The sequence below is a fragment of the Acinonyx jubatus genome, chromosome E2, assembly GCF_027475565.1.
Source record: "Acinonyx jubatus isolate Ajub_Pintada_27869175 chromosome E2, VMU_Ajub_asm_v1.0, whole genome shotgun sequence".
Lineage (NCBI taxonomy): Eukaryota > Metazoa > Chordata > Mammalia > Carnivora > Felidae > Acinonyx > Acinonyx jubatus.
Window position 1 is genome coordinate 940,538 of NC_069396.1, and position 21,691 is coordinate 962,228.

At 61.1% G+C, this 21,691-nt stretch overlaps 1 protein-coding gene across 2 annotated transcripts in view; it reads right to left on the reverse strand.

Annotated features, from left to right (window-relative positions):
- Positions 1–20,989, reverse strand: part of ACSF3 (acyl-CoA synthetase family member 3) — a 56,103-nt gene extending 35,114 nt beyond the window's left edge. The window contains exons 1-6 of one of the 2 annotated variants that reach the window (XM_027076427.2): positions 20,847–20,989; positions 14,611–15,312; positions 12,308–12,463; positions 6,067–6,221; positions 4,438–4,583; positions 199–311 (exon numbers count right to left, since the gene is read on the reverse strand). In XM_027076427.2, the coding sequence (XP_026932228.1) occupies positions 199–311; positions 4,438–4,583; positions 6,067–6,221; positions 12,308–12,463; positions 14,611–15,258 (1,218 nt within the window). In that variant the 5' untranslated portion in view covers positions 15,259–15,312; positions 20,847–20,989. Of the gene's footprint in view, positions 1–198; positions 312–4,437; positions 4,584–6,066; positions 6,222–12,307; positions 12,464–14,610; positions 15,313–20,846 lie in introns of those variants that run through there. The other variant, XM_027076429.2, reaches the window with a different exon arrangement.
- Between the last annotated feature and the right edge of the window lie 702 nt (positions 20,990–21,691).

The following is a 21,691-nucleotide window of genomic DNA, read 5'->3' on the forward strand; positions in this document are numbered from 1 at the left end:
GCCCAGCTGGCCTTGGCCCTGCTCTGCACACCGTCCATAGGGCATGGTGCCCGGAAACACCAGTGGGTGCCCTCAGGAAACACCAGCCTGAACCTGTGTCGGGCCCCCAAGGAAGAGACCTTCAACCTCTGGCCTGCTGGGCGGTCCTGGCCGTGGGACACCCGTGTGCCACCAGCGGAGCACAGGGCAGTGGCCCACCTTTGTCTCCTTCTCATTTCCTTCCGCGTGGAGCACGTAGGGATAGCCCTCCTTCTTGGGGTTTTCTGAGACAATGCGTACCTCCACACCTGGCAGCGGGGTCCCCACGGAACCTGCAAAGACAGAGAAGGAGAGGGCTGCACGCCTGGACGTCCTGCACAGAAGATGGTAGATGCCAGAGCGGAGGGGACCCAGTCACCTTAGGGAGGCTCTCGGCACCCGGGCCGAAGGCTGGGGCTGCCACCACCTCCCCCTCCAGCACCTAGCTCTGCTGTAAGGGCACAGGCGTCGGTGGCCTGTCCCCGGGGTCACCACAGAGCACCTGTGCGCAGAAGGCCCAGGAGGGACGAAGCAGGCAGGGAAGCCTGTCACCCGCTTTCTGGTTCATTTATTAGGCACCCATGGTTTGCTCGGTGTGTTCCGGAGCACGGGGGCAGCGGTCTGCCGTGCGCTGAGGGCAACGCGCAAGTCCCCACGGTGAAGGACCGTTGTGGCGGAGGTCCCGAGACCAAACGCTCAGCGTCTGTGAGGACTCACGTCCACTGGAATCAGTGAGGGATTGTCACGGGACAGACACCCGGGAGGCCAACTCTGAAACTCTACATCCGCACAGGATTCTGGGATCCTGGCCTCGTTTTGCCAGAATGCCGCTGTACTATCCTCACGGCCCGCCCGTCTCTGCATCTGAGGTCCTGGGGGGCGAGGCCAGGGCCGTGTCCCTGATGGGCGGGGCGCATCCGGACCAGGTCCCTTCTGGCCCTTCGCGTTCTTGTTTTGCTTCCAAAGATTTTAAAAATCAAGGTTAAATCTATACAAGATACAATCACTCGTCACAAAGCGCACAACTCAGTGGCATTCAGCACACGCGTGACGTGGGGCAACCGTAACCGCCAGTGGCTCCAGAACTTGCAGTCACCGGGCGGAAACCAGAGGCGTCAGCAGTCACACGTTCTCCCCCACCCCCACAACCGTTCATCGGCTGCCTCGGCGGGTCTGCCTGCTCCGGACACTTCTACGAGGACCTGAGACACGGGTCCTCCCCAGTCCTGCTAGCAGTGCACGTGCATGGAGCCCGCGGCCGCACAGGCAACAGGACTCTCGAGACGCCACACGGGAAGCGAGGGAGTCTCCTCCCCAGCGTGAGACACGGATACCAGACACAAGAAGCAGCCTCTGAACCCAGCCCCTCCAGCCCCCTCCTCCTGGCGCCGGGCTTGGCATCCCCTGGGCGCAGTGGAGACCAGATGCAGTGTTCCACATGCAGTCTAGACTCACTTGCCAGGGGACCTCGAGGTCTCCTTTTCTGGATTAAACGGCCCCTTTCCCTTAGACTGTGGCAGTGACAAGTTTAACTCTGCTGCGTAGACTGTCCTTTCCTGGGCCTCCCGGCCTAGAGAGGTTGACGGGCTGGCGGCTCCCAGAACTCAGCAAACACAGCGCTTTCTGGCACCGCCGTATCACAGAGGGCAGGACTCGGGCAGCAGGTGGAAAAGGCGCCCGGGAGGAGCGGTCTCTGTGCCCTGTGCCCTCCACGCCACCACCCGCCGGCACCGTATGGGAGCACAGACCGGACACACGCTTCTTACCAGAAGGGGGTCCGTCCTCCTCTCTGAGAAACGCCAGCGCCCCCCGTCCTCCTCCCCAGCTTTCAATCCACTGGTTTCTCCTTGGAACATTTTTAAAAGGAGAAAGCCGTCCTCCTCGGCTCCCCCTGCCCCTCTCTGCTCTTTTCTCCCTCTGAACGGCGAATGCTGCCAGCCGTTAAGATTTGTAACGGACGTGCCGACGGAATCTTGATTCATTACAGCATCGCGGACACGACAATACAGCTAAAACCTCCAGGCAGGGACGACCCTGGTTTCAGAGGCCTGACGTCCCGCAGGGTGAGGTCCACACAGAGAAGACCCAGTTCGGGGCGGGGGAGGGGTCAGCAACGGAGCCCGAACCATGTCTGTCCCACCCCAGCCGGCGGGCAGACCACAGGCAGCCACCAGCCCGCCCCCGCCTAGCGTCCCCCCCCCGGCACAGTCATAAAACGCAGTCTTTAAAACGGTCCTCAGCTCTCCCCAGATAACCGCAATTGGCCCGTGGCTCCGTCCGGAGTCTGGGGAGGGCGGCCAGTCCGCGGCCGTCCCGAGAGAGGGGGGACAGGCCGGTAAGGCTGGAGCTGCCGTCAGCGCTCCCCCGAGCTGGCTGTAGAAGCCGCTGGCGCCTCTGATCTCCACCGCCAATTAGAGTGTGATTAGGCCCAGCGGCGCCTGGCTGTGAATTATTCATCTCCCTTCATGGTACCGTGAGGGCCACGGAGAAGGAACAACCGGAAGACCGACCCAGAGCCTGACTCTCAGCAAACAACCCTCTTCCAAGGCTGGCCTCGCCCCGGGCGCCCAGGTCAGGGTGTGAGAACCTGCAAAAACGGGTCCTGGCGGTCCCCGGACCCACGGAGAGCGCCACACTCAGAGGCCACACAGGCAGCAGAGAGGGAGGGCCGGCCCGGGGCGACCCCGAGCCGGGAGCAGGTACGGGGGTCCCGAGTGTGACGCGAGCCCAGCCCAGGCATCACGGCGCGCAGACAAGACCAGAAGGTGCCCAGGACGCCCTGTCAACCTGGTTTCTCCAGAAACGACGCCACTTTGCTTTTTTCCAAAGCAAACAGGATCGAACCCGCCTGCTGGAGGCCTGCGTTACAGAAAAAGGTCACAGGTATTTGATTCAAAGGTAAGACGAGCGACGAGGCCTCTGAGGCCTGGAGGAGAGCTGCAGCCTAACTGAAGATTCCAGAATTTCTGCCCAATAAATCTTGGGTTTCAGAGCCTTTGGGATCCCCCTTCTGCAGAGGGGGCCGGAAACGGCCAGGTCAGCTGGGCACGTTTGCGTGACCTCTGTCCAGGGCGGCTGCTCTCCCTGCTCACCTGAGGACCCTGCCCCCCCCCCCCCCACTTGCGGTGAGCCCCACGCGGGGCCTCCCTCGTGGACTCCATCCTGCCCTGGCTCCTGGTCTTGGCTCTTGGCCTTGTGTCTGCTCTTATAATTAAGGCCCAGAAGGCTCTCTGTGCATCACTGTGCCCCTCTCTGTGCCTCCAAACCGGGCCGTGCTGCTGCACTCCCGGCAAAGCGGGTGTCCTAGTGCAACGGCACGAATACCTGCTCTGTGGCACAGCGGGTATGCAACCCTGCTGCCCCTCAAGCCTCAGGGTCCTCGTCTGTCAATGGGTAAGAGCGCCCCAGCGCCAGGAGCCGCTCTGGATGCGGTGTGGCATCTTCTCAGGCAGTCAAGTGCTCATCTGCCTTCGGACCCCACGACCCCCCTCTGAGGACTCTCCCACGAGGCATATGTTCGCACGGCACCTGCACACAGACGTTTATGACAGCCCTACTGGTAACTGGCCCAAACCAGACACAGCCCAGCGTCCTTCGGCTGGCGAAGCGGTAGCAAACAGCGGCCGGTCCGCACCGCGGAATTCCGCTCAGCGCGGGAAAGGACATGTGTCCATGTGGACGCCACACCCCGCGAAGGGACCCAAAAGGCCATGTCCTGTAGGACATTCCAGAAAAAGCACAGAGACAAGGTGTATGCCTGCCTGGCCTGGGGTGGGGGGGTGGGGTGCTGAGCACACACAAGGGGAGGGTCTGCGGCATCGGACGTTTCTGTGTCTCGAGTGTGATGGGGGCTACATGGTTAGGTGTGTTTCCGACTCACAGACTGAACGTGGACACGGTGAGTTTTATCGTACGTGCGAGATACATGCATGTGTGGGTATAATCACAGACACAGAAGTGTTTGGTCTTATTTCTAAATGCGATCCCTCTCGTGTTTGGACACCATGGAGGGGGTGCCTTGTGAGGACGGGGAGGGAGCTGAGAACAGAAACGGGGCACGTTCACTTCCTGGGCTTGGGCTCCGCTGTGGACTCCTTGCTAAGGACCCGGGATGTGAAAGTCTGGGCTGAAGTCAGAGTGGGGCGCCGGAGAAAAGGCTGGACTTAGGAAAGGTCATCCAGACAGATAGAGGGCTCCCTCACCCCTGCCCCTATACCCTGCGTGGTTCCTGGATGGGACGCTCTGGCCAGCGGCAAGCCTGGTCTGCGCGGAAGTGGCAGGGGCAGAGGCCCCAGCCACCTGGCCAACACCCCAAGAGAGTTCTCCGGCCCAGCAGGGCAGCGCGCTCCCCAGACCGGCCCCCCCCCGCCCCCCGAGGGCTCGGGGCACAGGGAGGGAGAGGACGCGGCTGGTGGGTACCTGGCGTGCGAGCCGTGGTCAGGGGGTTGGACAGGGCCATGCCGATCTCCGTCATCCCATACCGCTCCAGCAAAGTGTGGCCGGTGACCCTCTGCCACTTCTCCAGCACAGGCAGGGGCAGGGCGGCGGACCCCGAAACCATCAACCTGCCGGCACGAAGGGGACAGACGGTCTTAGGGACCGCAAGTGGACACACACAGCTCTTCACTCGCCGCCACTGCCCTACGGTTCAGGACGTGAGCAGTAGTTGCGGGCTAAATTCTAAGTCTGTTTTTTGAAACGAATTTGTCGGGTGTATCTTAGGGTGCAAACGAGTCTTTCAAAGGAATGGGTAATTGAAGTAAAAAAATAACTTTAGGGTCTTTGAAGGCATTCTCTGCGAGCAATACGCCATTTATGAACCAGCCCAAACCTCAGCAGAGGTAGTAAGGCTTTGGTTTGGGAGAAACTGCTTCCAGGTAGGAGGGCGAGAGGCCGCCGGAAGCACACGGCCCACGGATGGGTGCTGCTGTAGCCGGCTGGCTCGCGGAGGGGACAGTCGCTCAGGCAGCCCCCCCCCCGGGGCACTCCTGTCCCCGCCACACAGCTGGTTCTGTTTCTAGTTCACGAGGTGAGCTCACGAGGACCCGCCCCACCACGAGCCCAAGCCGGTGAGGCCTTGGGGCCTCTGCCTCTCGGAAATCACCCTGGTTTCCTCTCTCTGATCCCACGCTTGCCCTTGGCTCTTTAGGTCTGGGGAACATGTACGACTGACGCTGCTCTTGTCCTGGGGGCCAGATGCCTCGTGAGGGGGACGGGAGGCGGGAGGCAGGCAACACCGGATGAGGAGCAAAGCAATGGGGGAGGGGGCAGAATCACGGCCATGTCGGATATTGGCTCGGATAATCCGGAATTCTCTCCAGGAAGCACAGCGGACGACCCTCCTGTGCTCCTCCTAAGAAGCGGGAACCAGGGGTGTGGAGCGGGGTGGAAGCCACAGGGACACGCGCACAGATTTCAAGGTCAGGCTGGCGCAGCGGCTCACTCGGTGTTCCGCTGACTGGCTGTGCTGGCCTCATGGAGCCACACTCGGGTGACGTGTGCCTGCCGGTCCTGTGAAAAGTCACGGACTCTCAGGACTCCCACTGCAGCGACAAGCAGGGAGAAGCATGCGGTGTCTGCAGGTGCACGAGACGGAGCGGAAGAAGCCTCACGCCGCCGAAGGGCCCGGAAGACCCTGCGTGTCTCTGTCAGGAAGCGTGTTTGTCCAGGGATGTGGGAGGGCAGGGGTGGGGGTGCTCTGGAGGGGGGGGCGCTCAGGGGCCAGAGCTAGAGACCACGGCGGAGAGAGACGATGGGGGGCTGCGAGGAGCCATGCTCACGAGGGGTCAGAGTGGATGGGGCAGCCCTCTTCCTTCAGACTGGACCACCAGACAGACAGACAGGCCGGCGGAGAGACAGCTGCACCTGGACAGACACGCAGCGAGATACGATACGGACGGACGTGCGGAAAGTACAAACGGCTAGATGTAGACTCTACAGGAAAGGGAAGGTGCTGCCTCCTAAAACCTAGAACTGCTTTACTGGAAGTAAGTTATATGTGTGATCTTTCAGACTTTCTGGGTAGGAGAGGGGACTGTTTTCACTTACCTAATTTTCTCCTCACAGACCGCACGTACAAAATCCTGGACGTGAGGCTGAGTAAAATGTTTGTCATAATAATCCATCAACTTGGCATATATTGTAGGCACCGCCATAAATACATTAATTCGTGGAGCTTCAGAACTTAAGAGCTTTTCCCAAACCTAAAAAGGAAAAAGGAGGGATATGGCAAAAACGTGAGAAACCACACACACACACACACACGCGCGCGCGCGCGCTCAGACGCATGCCATCTGCTTCCAGAACAGTTTTCTTTGTGGAGACTGCTCCTTTCCTTCAGCTCTTAGGGGCCCGTAAGCGGCTCCCGTCACTTTCACGGGGTGACACAGCCTCTGGCCACTCCGTGGACCCGCTGTGCCAGCGACACTGGTGTCTGCTGCAGGGTGACCTGTGGTGGACAGCAAGTCGCGAGAGGGGGCGCGGCTCCGGCGTCGGCCCGGTGTCAGCAGCGGCGGGGCACCTCACGCCCTCCCGAGGGGCACCGGTGAGCCCCGGGTCAGCACAGCGCCTGGCGCCAACAGAGGTGGTGAATGCGCCACCGTCCCGGCTCATCGGAAAGGCACGTGCATTCTGTGTCACTCGGCAACAGACGCTTCTTGCTTTCGTACCAAAGCGCTTCACGTGTCGCCTGGTCCTGGAGGCAGCTGGGGCAGCACACTCCCTCCGCGGCTCCCCTCCCCACGGCGCTGCCGCGTAAGCCCCGGTCATGGGGAGGTGGGGGTGGCGCAGAGCTCACGGCACTGGGCCCCCGGTGCCCCGGACACATGCAGACCTCGGCCCATGGCATTCGAGGGCCTGGCACCTCACACGCTGCCCCTTGACTGGGCTCTCAGGGAAACAATACCGTTCCTTTACAGACCATGATGGGCACCCCCACGTGACAAAGCTTGTAAGGAAACAGGAAGATGTGACCCATAATTAGGAAAAAAAATGTCTTTGAGCAGAGCCTCAAAGATCCAGATGTTGGAATTATCAGACCGGCAACTGGAAGCGATTACAACAAACAGGCTACAGAATTTTGAAGAAAAGGTGAACAAAACGAGAGAAAATCAAGGATCTCATCGGGAATGTGGAAATACAAAAAAGAACCATCACAAAACCAGGAGACATACTGTCCAAAGTCACGAGTTCCCCAGACAGACTCAGACACGGATAGGAAGGCACAGAAGGACAGAAGCAGTCGGGCACAGGCCGGTGGCAAAGGTCTACACTGAAAGTGACGGGACAGGACAGGAGACAGAGCAGTGCGGGCGACGCACGGGCGACCGAGGAAACGGCGGCCCGGCAGCCGCAGCACTGACGAGACGGCGGTCCTCTGCCGCCTGGCCGCAGCGTCACCACGTCCCCCGGGGCCCCAGGCCCCTGGCCGCATTCACGTGGGAGGGTAAGGACCCAGCAGAGCCGAAACAACTGTGACAAGGGAGAGCAAGCGTGGACGACTCACAGCTCTCAACTCCCCACCTGCTCTAAAGCAACGGTGGCCAACGCAGCATGCTGCTGGTCCAAGCTCAGACCCCCGGATACGGGCCGACCAGAGCCCGGAAACAGACCGCCACGCACGGCCAACTGGGTGTTGACAAGGGAGCCCCCCTTCAGCCGGGGAGAGGTCATCTTTCCAGCGGACAGTGCTAGGACAACTGAACACGTACCCGTAAAGGATGAATCTGAGACCCTCACCGCGCACAAAAGTTAACCCAGAGTGAATCAGAGACCTAAACGCATGAGCTCAAACCACAAAACTTCTGGAAAAAAATCTTCGTGATCTTGGTTGGGCAAAGATTTCTCAGCCGTCACGCCACAAGTGCGATCTATGAAATGAACGGATACGATGGATTTCACCAAAACACATGTTTCAGAAGATACCATTAAGGCAATGAAAAGACAAGCCAGACCGGGAGGAAATGTTTGCAAACCATCCATCTGATAAAAGACTTACATCCAGAACAAATGAAGAACGCTTACGACTCAGTAAGATAAACCACCCAATTTAGGAAGGGGCAAAAAACCTAAACAGACGGCTCGCCGAAGATACAGGGGTGCAAATAAACCGTGAAACATCGCTCCACCTGACTGGTCAGTAAGGAAATGCAGATCGGAACCACGAGGGATCTCACTGCACATCCTCCACAGTGAGTGTAGTGGTAACTTCCAACAAGTGCTGGTGAGGATGTGGAGAAACTGAGGTCCCCGCACACTCGGGTGAAAACGTAAACCAGGAAAGAACGGATCTGGAAAACAGGTTGGCGGTTTCGGAAAACACAAAACGTAAACCCGCGCCGCGATGTGGCGATCCTGTCCCTGCAGATCCCTGTAAGGCAAACGGAGACAGGTCCACACAAGGGTTCGCGTGCGAACGCTCACGGCAGCGCTGCTCCCACCGGGCAAAACTACGAGTCTCCCACGGGCCCGACGGACGGTTCAGGGGCGAGCGGAGCACGTGCGGCCGCACGACGGGGGCCGCTGACCCCCACGCTGCAACGTGGACTGAGCGGAGACGTTGTGCGCAGTGACAGAAGCCGGACACAGGACACTGCGGGCGGTAGGACTCCCCGTACGTGCAGCGTCCAGGAAGGGGAATGCGCGGGGACGGCGGTGGATGGCGGTCACTGCGTGGGAGCAGGGGTTGAGACAAAGCCCGAGAGACCACATTTATGAAGACTCCCTGAATCATTTACGGTGGTGACTTGCATGGCGTGAACAACGCGTCGACAGCCGCAGGAAAGACGCGACACAGTTCAGGGAAACGAGCTGGGAGGCTCACGAGCCAGCGGGGGGGCAGGGGGAGCACCCCACAAGGGAAGGCCGGGTCATCACTGTGCAAGTTACGGACTCCGGACTGTTTAAAGCAGCCCGGGTGCATTGAAGGAAAGAAAACACTGACAGGACTGCGAGCCCGGACACAGGAACGATCAAGAGAACAGAATAAAAGCGCCAACCGCCAACATCAGAGTTAAAGGAGACACCACCTCAGAGCCCAGGCACCCCGGAAGGACAGGGAGAGAAGCACGAACTCCTTCATGCCAATGCACTTCACAATTTTAACGGTGCACAATTTCTTTTAGAAACAAAAATGGGGTACCCGAGTGGTTCAGTTGGTTGAGTGCCTGACCTTGTTTTTTTCTTACTGTTTGTTTAATTTTGAGAGAGAGAGAGAGAGAATGCGAGCGGGGAGGGGCAGAGAGGGAGGGAAACATAGAATCTGAAGTAGGCTCCAGGCTCTGAGCTGTCAGCGCAGAAACCGACATGGGGCTCAAACCCACAAGCTGTGAGATCATGACCTGAGCCAAAGTCAAATGCTTAATCGACGGAGCTACTCAGGTGCCCTGAGGACCTGACTCTTGATTTCGGCTCAGGTCACGATCCCAGGGTCGTGGTATGGAGCCTCATGTCGGGCTCTGTGTTAAGCGTGGAGCCTGCTTGTGATTTTCTCTCTGTCCCTCCCCCCACAACACCCCCCCCCCCCCAGCCACACTGTCTCTCTCTCAGAAATAGAAAATAAGCACAAGTAAAATAAACACAAAAACTTACCAAAACTGACACAAGAAACAAAATAGGAACCATTAGAAGTCTTGAATCCGTTAAAGAAACGGAACCCTTTGTTAAAAGCCTTCCTGGAGAGGTCTGGCCTGGATGGCTTCCGTGGTAAGTTTGAGCAAACCTCATGGGAGGGACAGCCGTGGCCTTAACACCAACCTGCCCGGTGGGGGAGAGGCCCTTCCCGAGGGGAGCACGGCCCCGACACAGAAGCCCAGCGAGGACGCCCCCAGAGGGCTACAGACCTGCCTTCCTCATCAACACAGATGCAAAAGCCTTAACAGAACGTCAGTAAATCAAACGTAGCAACACATAAAAGGACACCACGTCCCGACCACGGGAAGTCTGGGCCGCAAGGTTAGGAAGCTAGAAATGTGAAAACCTTTGATCAGCATAACCAGCCGTGTTAGCAGACTAAAGGGAGAAAGAGATAATAAGCAAATCAAGGGGGAAGAGGCTGTGTGATCATCGCGATAGGTAAGACACCTGTGATACCCTGTCCCCTCTAAGAGAAGAAGTCTCCGCAGACAGGGATGCGACAGGGACGTCCTCAGCTGGTAAACGGCATCTACAAACCCAGCAGCTAGCATCACACTGAACCGGGAACCGTCAACGCTTTCCTCGAGACCGTGAGTCAAGGACGTCCACGACAGTCACCAGTTCCAGATCAGAGTTACAGAAGTAAAAATTGTCTGTATCACAAGACAGTGTTAAAAAAGACACTGTTTGTGAAACACCAGACTGGGGAAAGGTTCATAGCGTGTAATTCTGACCAAGGCCTTCTACCCAGATTGTATAAAGAAGACCTACAAGTCAATAGTAAAAAAAACACCTCAAAGAGATTTCGAATGGCCAACAACATATGAAAAAGGGCTCAGGAGAAATACGAATTTTATAACAAAAACAGGGTGGTGCTGGGCACGCAGGAAGGTGGCTGAAATGCAAAACCCTGGACAAGTGTGCTGTGCTGCCCTTCTCGCTGCCGACAATAGCAGGGAGCAGAAGCCACGGTTCGGCAGTTCCTCCTGAAGTCAAACGCACACGACGTCCTGACCCAACAGTCCTACCCTGGGGTATATACCCCAAGGAAAGGAAAACCTGTCCCTGCAGGAAGTTCCATGACGATGTCCTGGCAGCTTTACTCGTAAAGCCAAAGTGGAAAGCACCCAATGTCCCCCAACAGGAGAATGGAGGGACAGCAGCAGAGAAGGGATGAGCCACTGTCGCGTGAACGCGGACACATCTCAAGAATGGTCAGGGACGGCAGTCTCGGTGCCCCATCACTCGTGAGGCTCAGGAGACCAACTGCCCTAGAGCAGGACGACAGAAGAGGTGGCTGCGTCCGGGGGGGGGGGGGGCCAGAAGGGGGCACGGCCAGCCTCGCGGGGCGGGGACAGCGGGCCTCGCACACGCACACTCACCGCAACGCGGCGAAATACACACTATCTGGGCATCACACCTCAACAGAAGGAAGCAAAAACACACACACGGGCACAAATCCAACCGTCTCACTGCAACGGCTGAGAGCCACTCGACCGCAATGCCAATACGCGCGAGGACACGGAGCCACCCTCACGCCTTGCCGGTGGCAGTAAGCGCCCTTCCACACGCGTGTCCGTGGCAGGTCACGGCCGAGAGACACGTCCACAGAAAGAGCCTTACGAGAGTGTCCTCAGCGGCCTGACTCACAATGTCCTCGGACTGGAAACCATGTCCTTCGATGGCAGCACGGGTAAGCAGTGGGACCCAACACGGTGACACAAGAGACCAAGGGAGCCTCAGGGCAGCACAGGAAGGAACCTGAGCAGGGTGCGAAGGGCTGAAACGTCAAGTCCGTTCCAGCGAGTCCGTTCAGGGCAGCCGTGCGGCCAGGGGTGGGGGGAGCAGGGCGGAGAGAGAGGACGGGAAGGGCCTAGTCCCACCGGGAAGAGGCGTGTGCGTGCCAGGACCATCGCTCGACCGTCCAGACGGGTCTGTCTGTCTAGAAAGTGGGCGGGGCCTCAGCCATCTCAAAGCTGCAGACTCTCTGTTCACTTAACACCACCAAGGACCCCGCAGCTAAGAAACAACACAAACGGATGAAGGGCAGAGTGAGGCCGAGAGCCTCAGGGGAGGAACACGCCGTGAGGACCGGCACACGGGAGGCCCGACAACGAGGCCCCAGCTGGACCTCCCGCTGTGGAACGAAGGAGAGCCGGTGCGGTTGGCTGAGCCACGGACCCCAACGTCCGATTCTTAATCAACATGGATACGTCACCTCGTGTGGCAAAAGGGACTCTGTACCTGCGGTTAAAGCTTTTGAGGAGGGAGGGTACCCTGGACACGCAGGTGGCCCGATGTGACCACGGGGTCCACGTGAGGCAGGCAGAGCCCGGGGCGAGGTGGCCACGAGCCAAGGGCACAGTGCCGCCCGATGCTGGAGGAAGCCAGGACCAGCCTGTCCCGAAGCCTGCAGATGGGAGCCACCCTGTGCACACCCTGACATCACCCTGGAAGACTCACCTTGGACTCCTGACTTGGGAACCATGAGGGATCTGTGTGTTGTCGTCAGCCCCCCGCCCCGCCCCGGTCTGTAATCCTTTGTTACAGCAGCAACGCAGAACTCACACAGCCACAGGGTATCACTGCAGAGCAAGGCGCCCCTGGTCCCCAGGCGCCCAGATCCAGCCATGCCCGCAGCCCATCCCCTGCTTACCAGCTCTGCGCTGAACTCGGGCAGCATCACACAGGTGGCGCCCACCCAGAGGGGACACAGCAGCTTGTTGACCACACCATGCACGTGGTGGAGTGGGAGACTGTGGAGGATCACGTCGTCCTTAGTCCACGCCCACTTGTGGACCAGCCCCGTCACCTGTGGGACGAAGGCTCGGCCTCAGATGGGAAGGAAGCCACCAGGCTGGGGAGGGGAGGGGATGGGAGGAGAGTAGGGGAGGGGATGGGAGGAGAGTAGGGGAGGGGAGGGGAGGAGAAGAGGGGAGGGGAGGGGAGGAGAAGAGGGGAGGGGAGGGGAGGAGAAGAGGGGAGGGGAGGGGAGGAGCGGAGGGGAGGAGAGGAGGGGAGGAGAGGAGGGGAGGGGAGGAGTGGAGGGGAGGAGGGGAGGGGAGGGGAGGAGCGGAGGGGAGGAGGGGAGGGGAGGGGGAGGAACGGAGGGGAGGGGGAGGGGAGGGGAGGAGGGGAGGGGAGGGGAGGGGAGGGGAAGGGAGGAGGGGAGGGGAGGGGAGGGGAGGGGAGGGGAGGAGGGGAGGGGAGGGGAGGGGAGGAGAAGAGGGGAGGGGAGGGGAGGAGAGGAAGGGAGGGGAGGAGAAGAGGGGAGGGGAGGGGAGGAGAGGAGGGGAGGGGAGGGGAGGAGAGGAAGGGAGGGGAGGGGAGGAGAAGAGGGGAGGGGAGGGGAGGAGAAGAGGGGAGGGGAGGAGAGGAAGGGAGGGGAGGGGAGGAGGGGAGGGGAGGGGAGGGGAGGGAGGGGAGGGGAGGGGAGGGGAGGAGGGGAGGGGAGGGGAGGGGAGGGGAGGAGAAGAGAAGAGGGGAGGGGAGGGGAGGAGAGGAAGGGAGGGGAGGAGAAGAGGGGAGGGGAGGGGAGGAGAGGAAGGGAGGGGAGGAGAAGAGGGGAGGGGAGGAGCGGAGGGGAGGAGGGGAGGGGAGGAACGGAGGGGAGGGGGAGGGGAGGAGGGGAGGGGAGGGGGAGGGGAGGAGGGGAGGGGAGGGGAGGGGAGGGGAGGGGGGGAGGGGAGGGGAGGGGAGGGGAGGGGAGGAGAAGAGGGGAGGGGAGGAGAGGAGAGGAGGGGAGGACAGGGGAGGGCAGGGGAGGGGCGGCTCCCACTCTGGTGCCCGGTGCCCAGTCCTTCACGGCTTCTGAAGGTGACGGTGGCCTCGTGACCACGGTCTGCTGGCTCACGTGCCGACCCCCGTGTCCAAGAGCAGAGCTGGACACGGCCAGGGCTTTAGTGTGGGGGTCCCAAGTCCCCTGCATGTGCCCGTGGTGGCTCCCCCCGCCCCCGCCCCCACCCCGCCCCCGGCAGTCAGGGGTCAGGGTGCAGTTCTGACTCCGGCAGGCCCTGGGATTCCGGGCCTCGGCAGAGTCTGGCCGCCCACCCTCCACCGCCCGGTGCGGCACCGCCCTCACCCCAGCTGAACCGTCACAGAACCCGGAGCTGGGTTTGCTGCCACAACCTTGGCTTTCAGTGAGAAGCAGTGTGGGACAACCCCCTTTGAATGTTCTCAAGATCGCCAGTGGGGACGTCGTGCTGCACACCTCAGTGACCGCTATGGGCAAACCCACGTGACCCGCTCACCCCTTTGCAAACATCAGCCGAGGGATGGGGTCTTCTCAGACACAGAGTATGTCTTGCAGGGGAGACAGAAAACACATCGTGACACCCTGCCTGCAGTCAGCCCGGACTCAGTTTGCCCCGACGTACGGGACCGCTTTGGGCCAAGACTCAACCACTTCACCTTCGCGGTCCTGAGCATCGGTTCTATTTTACTGCTCCTAGCGTGTCAGGGTCTTTATCATCCATGCAAACGGTTTCCGGAAGTAGGAAGGATGTACATTAAAGGTAAACACAGCGGCTGGGGAGTTTCCCAGAGATGCCGAGGCCACAGAACACAAAAGTCACACCCAAGGTGTGGGGTCCACGAGTTCCTGTTTTCAGGTTTCCCAAAGAAGCCCCATTTCAGGTGCCGATCACGCGTCTCGAACATTCGCCTCACGGCTGCTCTCCCCAAAACCCCTCAACATCACGTGTCGGGGCACGTTCAGTCTCTCGCTTGCGGCACGGCCCCACGGAGCCCCTTGGGGGGCCGCCAAATCCCCCTACACCCGAGTGAGCCCCCTTTCCCAGAGCCGCCCCACCCGGGGTGGCGGGGCAGGCGGTCACGTCTCGCCGTGTGCTGCCGGCAGGGTCGGTAGGACGGGGGCAGCCGCGAGAGGCCCCCCCAGAAAAGGACAGGAAAGCCAGACCGACCCCAGGGGCCCCAGCACAATGGCGTGCGAGCACTCACCATGGCCCTGATGTTGTGATGAGTGCTCAGGACGCCCTTGGGCCTCCCTGTGGTCCCGCTGGTGTAGATGATCATGGCGCCTCGGTCTCTCCAGTTCTGCTCCGGCACCCGCCATTCCCCGGGCGCCTCGGCCGCCGCACCGTAGACCGTGGGCGGGAGGGGCAGCAGTGGGACCCCCAGCCTCCCGACCACCGGGCCCAGCAGCTCCACGTACTCCCGGCCAGCAAGGACCACGGCGCTCCGGGAGTCCCGGATGACATACTCCAGCTCGGCCTGCGGGTGCTTCCTGTAGAGGGGGACAGCGACGCCCCCGCTCATCCATGAGGCCCACTGCGCGACCACGTAGGAGACGTCATTGGAGCACATGAAGGAGACCCTCTCCTCCTGGAGGTCCCCGCCGGCACACCCGAGGAGCCGGCACAGCTCCCGGGACAGGCGGAGGCTGTGGTGGTAGAGGTCCTTGTACGTGTGGCGGCCGTGCTGGTCAACGAGGGCAATCCGGTCCCCGAAGGCCAGGGCCCGGCTGAACACAGGGGCACTCCTGTCCGAACAGGCCACCGGGGCCGTGTGCAGGGGGCTGCCTCGTCTGCATCTCACGGGAGCCGGCCGCCGGGAGGCCGCAGCACAGAGCAGGCGCCGGAGGGACATCACGGGTGGGGGGGGGGGGCAGCACCGCACCCACAAACGTCCAAGTGGATTTACCTGGGGCGGGGCCGGGAGAGAGGGCGCCACAGGTTACCGCCGCCAGAGCGGGGGTGGAATTGCCCAGATGGCGTCAGCTGGCCCCCGGGCACCAGCTGACATCCCGAACCGAAAGCCACCGCGAGACGGCACCTTCCGGACCCACCGCCCAGGGCCCCGGCCTCGTACTTGCTCGTTAAAGGACCTCAAAAATGCAGTTTCTAAAACAACTAAACTAGGCAAAAACCAAGGAAAAGCAAGTTCAAGGCCCTTCAAGTAAATTCTGAATCACTTACTGGCTGCAGAATTACTAGCTACGAGGAGGGAGCACCGAGGGCCGCGGAGCACCTGTTCTCTGTGCCCCCCGCGGGCGCAGCCTGGAGGCCGGGGCACCCGGAACCCACACACAGGCCGCGCTTCGGCTCCGCACGCACCCCTCCCTGGAGCGCGGTCCGGAACGCGGCAGCCTGCAGAGGCCCAGACAAAGTGAGTCTGCGGGTCTCAGGTGCGTCAGTCTGGGTTTAAGCCGAAGGGGACTCTTCCCTCTCCGTCAGAATCAGGACCCCGGGGCCAGGAGAAGGAAGAGCCCTCCGGGAGGGGCTGTGGTTGGCTGACTTCTCCCTGCACTTGTGCTGAGCGCCCAGAGAGGGGAGCCTCCTGCAGCAGGCCGCTAGCTAGGCTCTGGGCCACCACCTCCTGGGGACAGCCAGGGGCTTCAGCACTTAGCAGGAGAGGGCGCAGGCTTTCAAGACTGCCTCCGCTGGACCACAGTTTAGAGCTGAAGTTCAGCTCAATTCCAGGGGTCAGGAGCCCACCTGCTACCTGGAGCCTCTGCCACCAGCACGACCGGAAGACTCCGGGTTGTGCGACCGTTCGCTCTGGGTTGAAATCCCCAATTTCGCAGCTCCTTCAGCTGTCACTGCTCCTCACTGTGCCCCCCTCCCTGGGCGCACCCCGCGGCCTCTGCCCCTTCTGGGCTCTGGGTCACCGGCAGTGAAAATGCACCTCCTGCACTAGGATGTGTCTGCGCCCCGTAACCCCCTTCGGCTGCGGCCGGGCTGCTCAGTGGGCAAGGAAACCACCTCGGACTTACTTCGCACAAAGAAACTTCCAAGGTGCCCAGCCCCCAAGTCAGAGACAGAGCCCAGCCAAGCCCACGCCCCCCCCCCCCATCCCGGAAGAGCCCCCCGCCCCCGCAGCAGAGCCTCCCATCCCAGCCAAGCCCACCAGAGCCCACAGCCGGTCAGGAGGCATGAACCCAACCAATGACCGCACACCGCCGGTCCCTGGAGGGTGGGGTGGGGGAGGACAGGCACAGGGACCCCAGAGGGCACCTCTGGATATGCCACAGGCTCACGGGATGCCTGCCGTCCAACAACACTGTAACAGAAGCTGTACATCTTGCCCCCTTCCCAGCAGGCCCAGCAAAACAGAGACCAGGAGGGGCCCCGGCGCCCCCACCTCCTCCCCCATGCTCTGTCTCCCACTCTCTCCCCCCACTCCCCCTGCTCAGCAAGTTCTCCCCCTGACAAACCCTGGCTTTACTCTTTCATTCACTTGCTACAGGGGAAGACTAATGTGTTATTGTTTGTTACACGAAGGAAACGGTTTTGTTCTCTGTTCTTAATTTAAAAACAAATTATACACAACACTTTATAATTACCCAACAAAACAAACAGGCCGCGGAAGTGTGAACTGTGCTTTGTGTGAGCCCCTGAGCCCCTCGGCAAGCAAGCAGTGCGCCATGCAGTGTGGCAGGCCCAGGCTTTCTCCTGCGGCCTGGGGGCTCCTGGGGGCTCCGCAGGGAGGCTCTGGGCGGGCTGGCGGGGGGCCTGCTCCTGCAGCCACCAGGGGGGACCCCGCCCGCACCGCAGGCCTTTCAGGACCCCCTCAGCTCCCGCTGCACTGCTGGCGGAGGCCCCGGGCGAGTCCGCCTTAACAGTCCACAGCCTCCAGCCGCCTAAGGGTCGGTTCTCAAACATACCGGACCCCACGCTATTTCCAGATGAAAGAGGCAGTCATTCAAAGCCCCCGTGTCCTATCACGTCTCTGGGTCCTTGTCCTGCCCTCTTCCCGTGGGTCAGAGGCGGATCCGTGGCTGGGTCTGCGCGTCTGCTACTATAAAGAAATCTGACAAATGGTAAGGAGAGAGCTGGGCTCAACCAGAGAAAACAGTAAATGTGATAAACATGTTTCGGAGAGAAAGTAAGCTCGTGAAGAACAAAGCAGGGTAGCTTTGACAGGTTTCCTTTCCTCACTTCTAGCAAATTCTTCTCTATTAGCCGTAGTGGCCAGAGGGAAAAGAAGAGAGTCTGCGGACAGAAAGCCTGCTACCAGGCACTTCTGGGCCACGCGGAGGCCGGCTCTTCTGGGGGAGAGCACAGGACAGGTGCTCAGGGCGCTAGCTGGGGGTGCTAAGGAACGGAGCACCCCAGCAGCCGCCAACAGCTGCCTCCTCCACCTCTGTCCCCAGGAGGCACCGGAGGGGGTGTCAGGCGTGGGGCCGTGACTGCGGCCACAGAAATCCACGCCACTTTCCTTTCATCCACATGTGCTCCCACGTCTCCCCTCCAGGCCCTCAAAGAACAGACACCTCCTGCCTCCCTGTCACTGGGAGATGGGGGTACGCTGCCTGCGTGTCCCGGGGTCCCAGGAGCTGCGCCACACCAGGGGCAGATGGCACTGAGAAGCTGGAATCTGAGCCCTTGGACCCCGTGCCCTGGGGTCAGTCCTGAGAACCGGAAAGCAGGACTGAGTCCACCCTCTCTCCCTCGCCGGGGCCTCGGCTGGCCCCGTAAACAGGGCTGGGGACGGATGGGGCAATGGCCCCAAGAGGCAGACATCTGACTTCCACCCCACAGGCTTCACCAGCCACAAGCCAGGCTGCCCCAGGGCATCGACTCAGCCACCCAAAAGGATACTTCACAGTCAGCTCAAGATGAGACCAAAAAGCCCCAGAAAACACAAGCCCTGTGTTCCCACAGTGGTATTTTTAAAGCATAGCCTCAGAAAATACTCGAGACATGCACCACGACGCACAAACGGGACGTTTGCTGCGATGTTATTTACGATACCGAAAACTGGGACTCAACCAGAGGGTCCAGAAGAGGTTTAAGGAGATCAGGGTGAGCACGGGGTGCCGGGGGCCCCAGCCCAGCTGTGGAGGGCGCGTGCTGACCGCCAGGAAGCGTCCTGCAATGCCACTGAGGGAAAAAAATGGTTGCAGCTGAGAAGCCTTGAAGGCGGACACCAGGTGATCGGGGGGTTGTGGGAATCAGGTGATTCTTGGCTCCTCAATGCTTCCCAATTTTCTCCAATTTTTCTGAAATGAGCACTGACAACTTTCACAGTCCAGTGTTTCAAAAGCCTAATAAATGTCATTTAGTTTCCAAAAGTGGAGATGCTCCAACTGCAGCATTATTTTCTTCTACACAAAAGAGACAAAAATATTAAACCGTTTGTTTTGGATGGTGGGTCTGCAGGGTGTCTGTAGCTCTCCATAGCTCTTTAGTTTCTCAAAACGATAGAAGCAAATAAAAAGGAGACAACAGCGTTTTTCCTTCAGTTAAAACTGCCGGTTTGTAAGAGGCTTGTGCAGACGTGGAAACATCGGTGCCGATGAAGCAGCTCCTGCGGCGGCCGCGTGGACGGGGACACACTAGGCATCTCCCGCTACCAGTCTGAGCGTCTGGAGGCCGGCGAGACCGGGACAGATGCCGCGAGCGGAGGGCTCCCGGAAGCACGGCCTCAGGCCAGAATCACCGCAGCTAAGGTAAGAAGGAGCCCGCCGGGCAAATGTCCGGGGAAGGAGCCACGGGGCGCACGTACTGGGCTCCCAGGGGGTAGCTCGTGGAGCAGATTCTGAGACGTGGCCCTCCCAGGGCTCACCAGGGGGCCTCACAGCAAAAATTACTTTTAATTTGGGGAAATACTGCCAGAGTCCCCTCCAGAGAGGATGGGCTAATTTATTCTGGCACCATCCCTTCAAGACGGCTTTTAAGTTGCCCACGTAAGTGACCCTGAAATGACTCGTCATGAACTCTTGTAGACAAGGCTAGTCTTCAAGATCAGGGGATCAGGACCCCGACGGGAACAGGAAAAAACATACCTCTATCCAGGGCAGATGACTGTGTGTCATCCTCCTGGACACCTTTGGGTCCGGAAGGACCAACAGACCCTTCAGGAAGACAGCCCCACCTTCCAGCCACAGGGCCTCCTTGGTCACGGGGACTCCACCACCCCCGGCGGCTCAGCTTCGACTGCCACTGCCACCAAGTAAATGCAGTCAGGCCACGGGTTCTCCCTGTCTCAACGACCCAGCTCCACGAAACTGCTCTTGGGTCACCAGCCGGCCCCAGATGGCCACGGGCACCGGGCTGCGATGTGGCAGGATGCCGGCCAAAGACCAGAGGAACCTGCATTTTGGTTTTCTTCTCCCAGGACACGCTGCTTTCAGGTTCCTCCAGCGGTGAGAAGCCCAGCCCGAGACCCCACAGAGGCCGCTGGTTATGCTCACCACCCAGACTCTCCGGTGGAACCGAAGCCCACAGGGCATCAGGAAGGTGGTGGGGTCACACCCATGGCTCAGAGCACAGGCTCCAGAGTCAGCACAGGCCTGCACCGGGGCCTCTGCTCCTCCCCCCTGATTTCTGCACCTGCCTAAGCCTTCACTTCCCTTTGGTTGCAAGGCCTGCGTGCAGCCCGTGCAGGAAGGACCCAGGGGCCCCGCAGCAGGAATCACTTCCTGAGTGATAACTTGCATTCAAACGAGGGTGGCTGCTTTCTAAATGAGTAAGAGCGCACGTGACGGCCCCCAGAACCCGAAAGTCTGTATTTCTAACAGGCATCACGGTGCGTCCAGGACCGCTACCCTCAAATCAAAAAACCCAAAGGGGGAAAGTCCTGCTCAAACCCGGATCCGTATCAGGAAGTAAAATACGGTTTCAAAAGTGCCGCCTGGAGGCGTGACACGGGCCCAGGCCGCGTTCCACCCGGCTGATTCGGTCCACCCTTGGGCACGGCCCCGCACCTCGCGGCGGCCGGGCCGCCGCAGCCACAGCCACCACCCGAGGCGCCAAGACGCTCAATGGTAGCAGCGCGGCCCCGGTGCCCCCGCAGACACCTGCCCCCTGGGGGCGGCGACGCAGCCATTCCCCGGAGTGACGGGCGTTCCCGCCGCTGACTTCTCGTCCCTCTCCGGCTGGCGCCCCACTCATCGCCTCTCAGAGCCCGGCTGCTCAGCCGGGCGGACCCGCCCCCTGGGCGCCCGCCGCACGCAGCAGGCAGCGAGGACGACGCGCAGGGGGCGCGGGCACCTCAGGCCCGGCGGAGACGGGAATGATTTACTTTACACGCGGCGACCCGGCGACCCCGGCACGGAGGCCGAGCACGGACAGCGGGAGCCCGGGCGCCCGACCCCCTCCCCTCCCCCCGCCTCGGCACGGCCGCCGGCGCGCGGCCCAGGCGCCCCCGCGGCGCGCGGCCGAAGAGGCGGGGCCGGGACGCGGAGGCCTGCGCGCGGGGACGCCTGCGGGGCCCGGGACGGCGGGCTCTACCTCGGCCCGCGCGGCGCTCGCTCCTCCTCCTCCGGCTCGCGCTCCTCCTCCGCCTCCCCTCGGGCCGGAACCGGAACCGCGGCTGCGCGCGCACCCCGCGTCCGGTGCCGGAGCGCGTCCACCCCCACCCTCCCGGCGCGTGCGGCGCCGCGGCGGCGGGTTCCGGGCGCAAACGTTCCCGGCGCCGACAGTGGGAGGCGCCCGCCGAGAGGGTGTTTGCTTTAACCTCGGTCGGTGGGCTCCCGACTGGACCAGAGCGTCTCAAAACTGTAGCTACCGGCGGGGCGTGACGGGGCTCGGCTGCGCCACCGCTGCGGGTGTTTGAACTCGGGGCGAGAGTCCGTTCGTTTGGCTGAAACGTGTGATTTTTTTTCTAAAGTAAAAAACAAACGCACGCAAGCCGTGCGGTCCAGCGGTGTGTGGGCGCAGGTCGTCCTGGATCGCGCACGGGCCTCACTGCGGTCGGTCCTCCCGGGAGGACGGCGCTGGACCTGGGGGCGCGGGGGACATGGGGACACGGGACACACGGGTGGCGCTGGAGCAGGGGTGGCGCGGGGGTGACACAGGGGGCGCGGGACCTGGGAGTGCAGGAGGCACGGGGACACACTGGTGGCGCGGGACCTGGAGCAGGGTGACAGGGGTGGCGCGTGGGTGGCCCAGGGGCAGGGGCCCAAACCTTCCCGGCTGTGGCGCAGAAGAGGGGAGCCCCGTTCTCTGTCAGGAACATTCCGGACACTCCAGGGAGCTCCTGGAGAAGGAGAATGCCATGGCCCGAGGGAAGAGGGGCTGGGGATCCCCCAGAGACAGAAAGAAAAAAAAAAAGACTAGGAGATGGAAAACCCCGG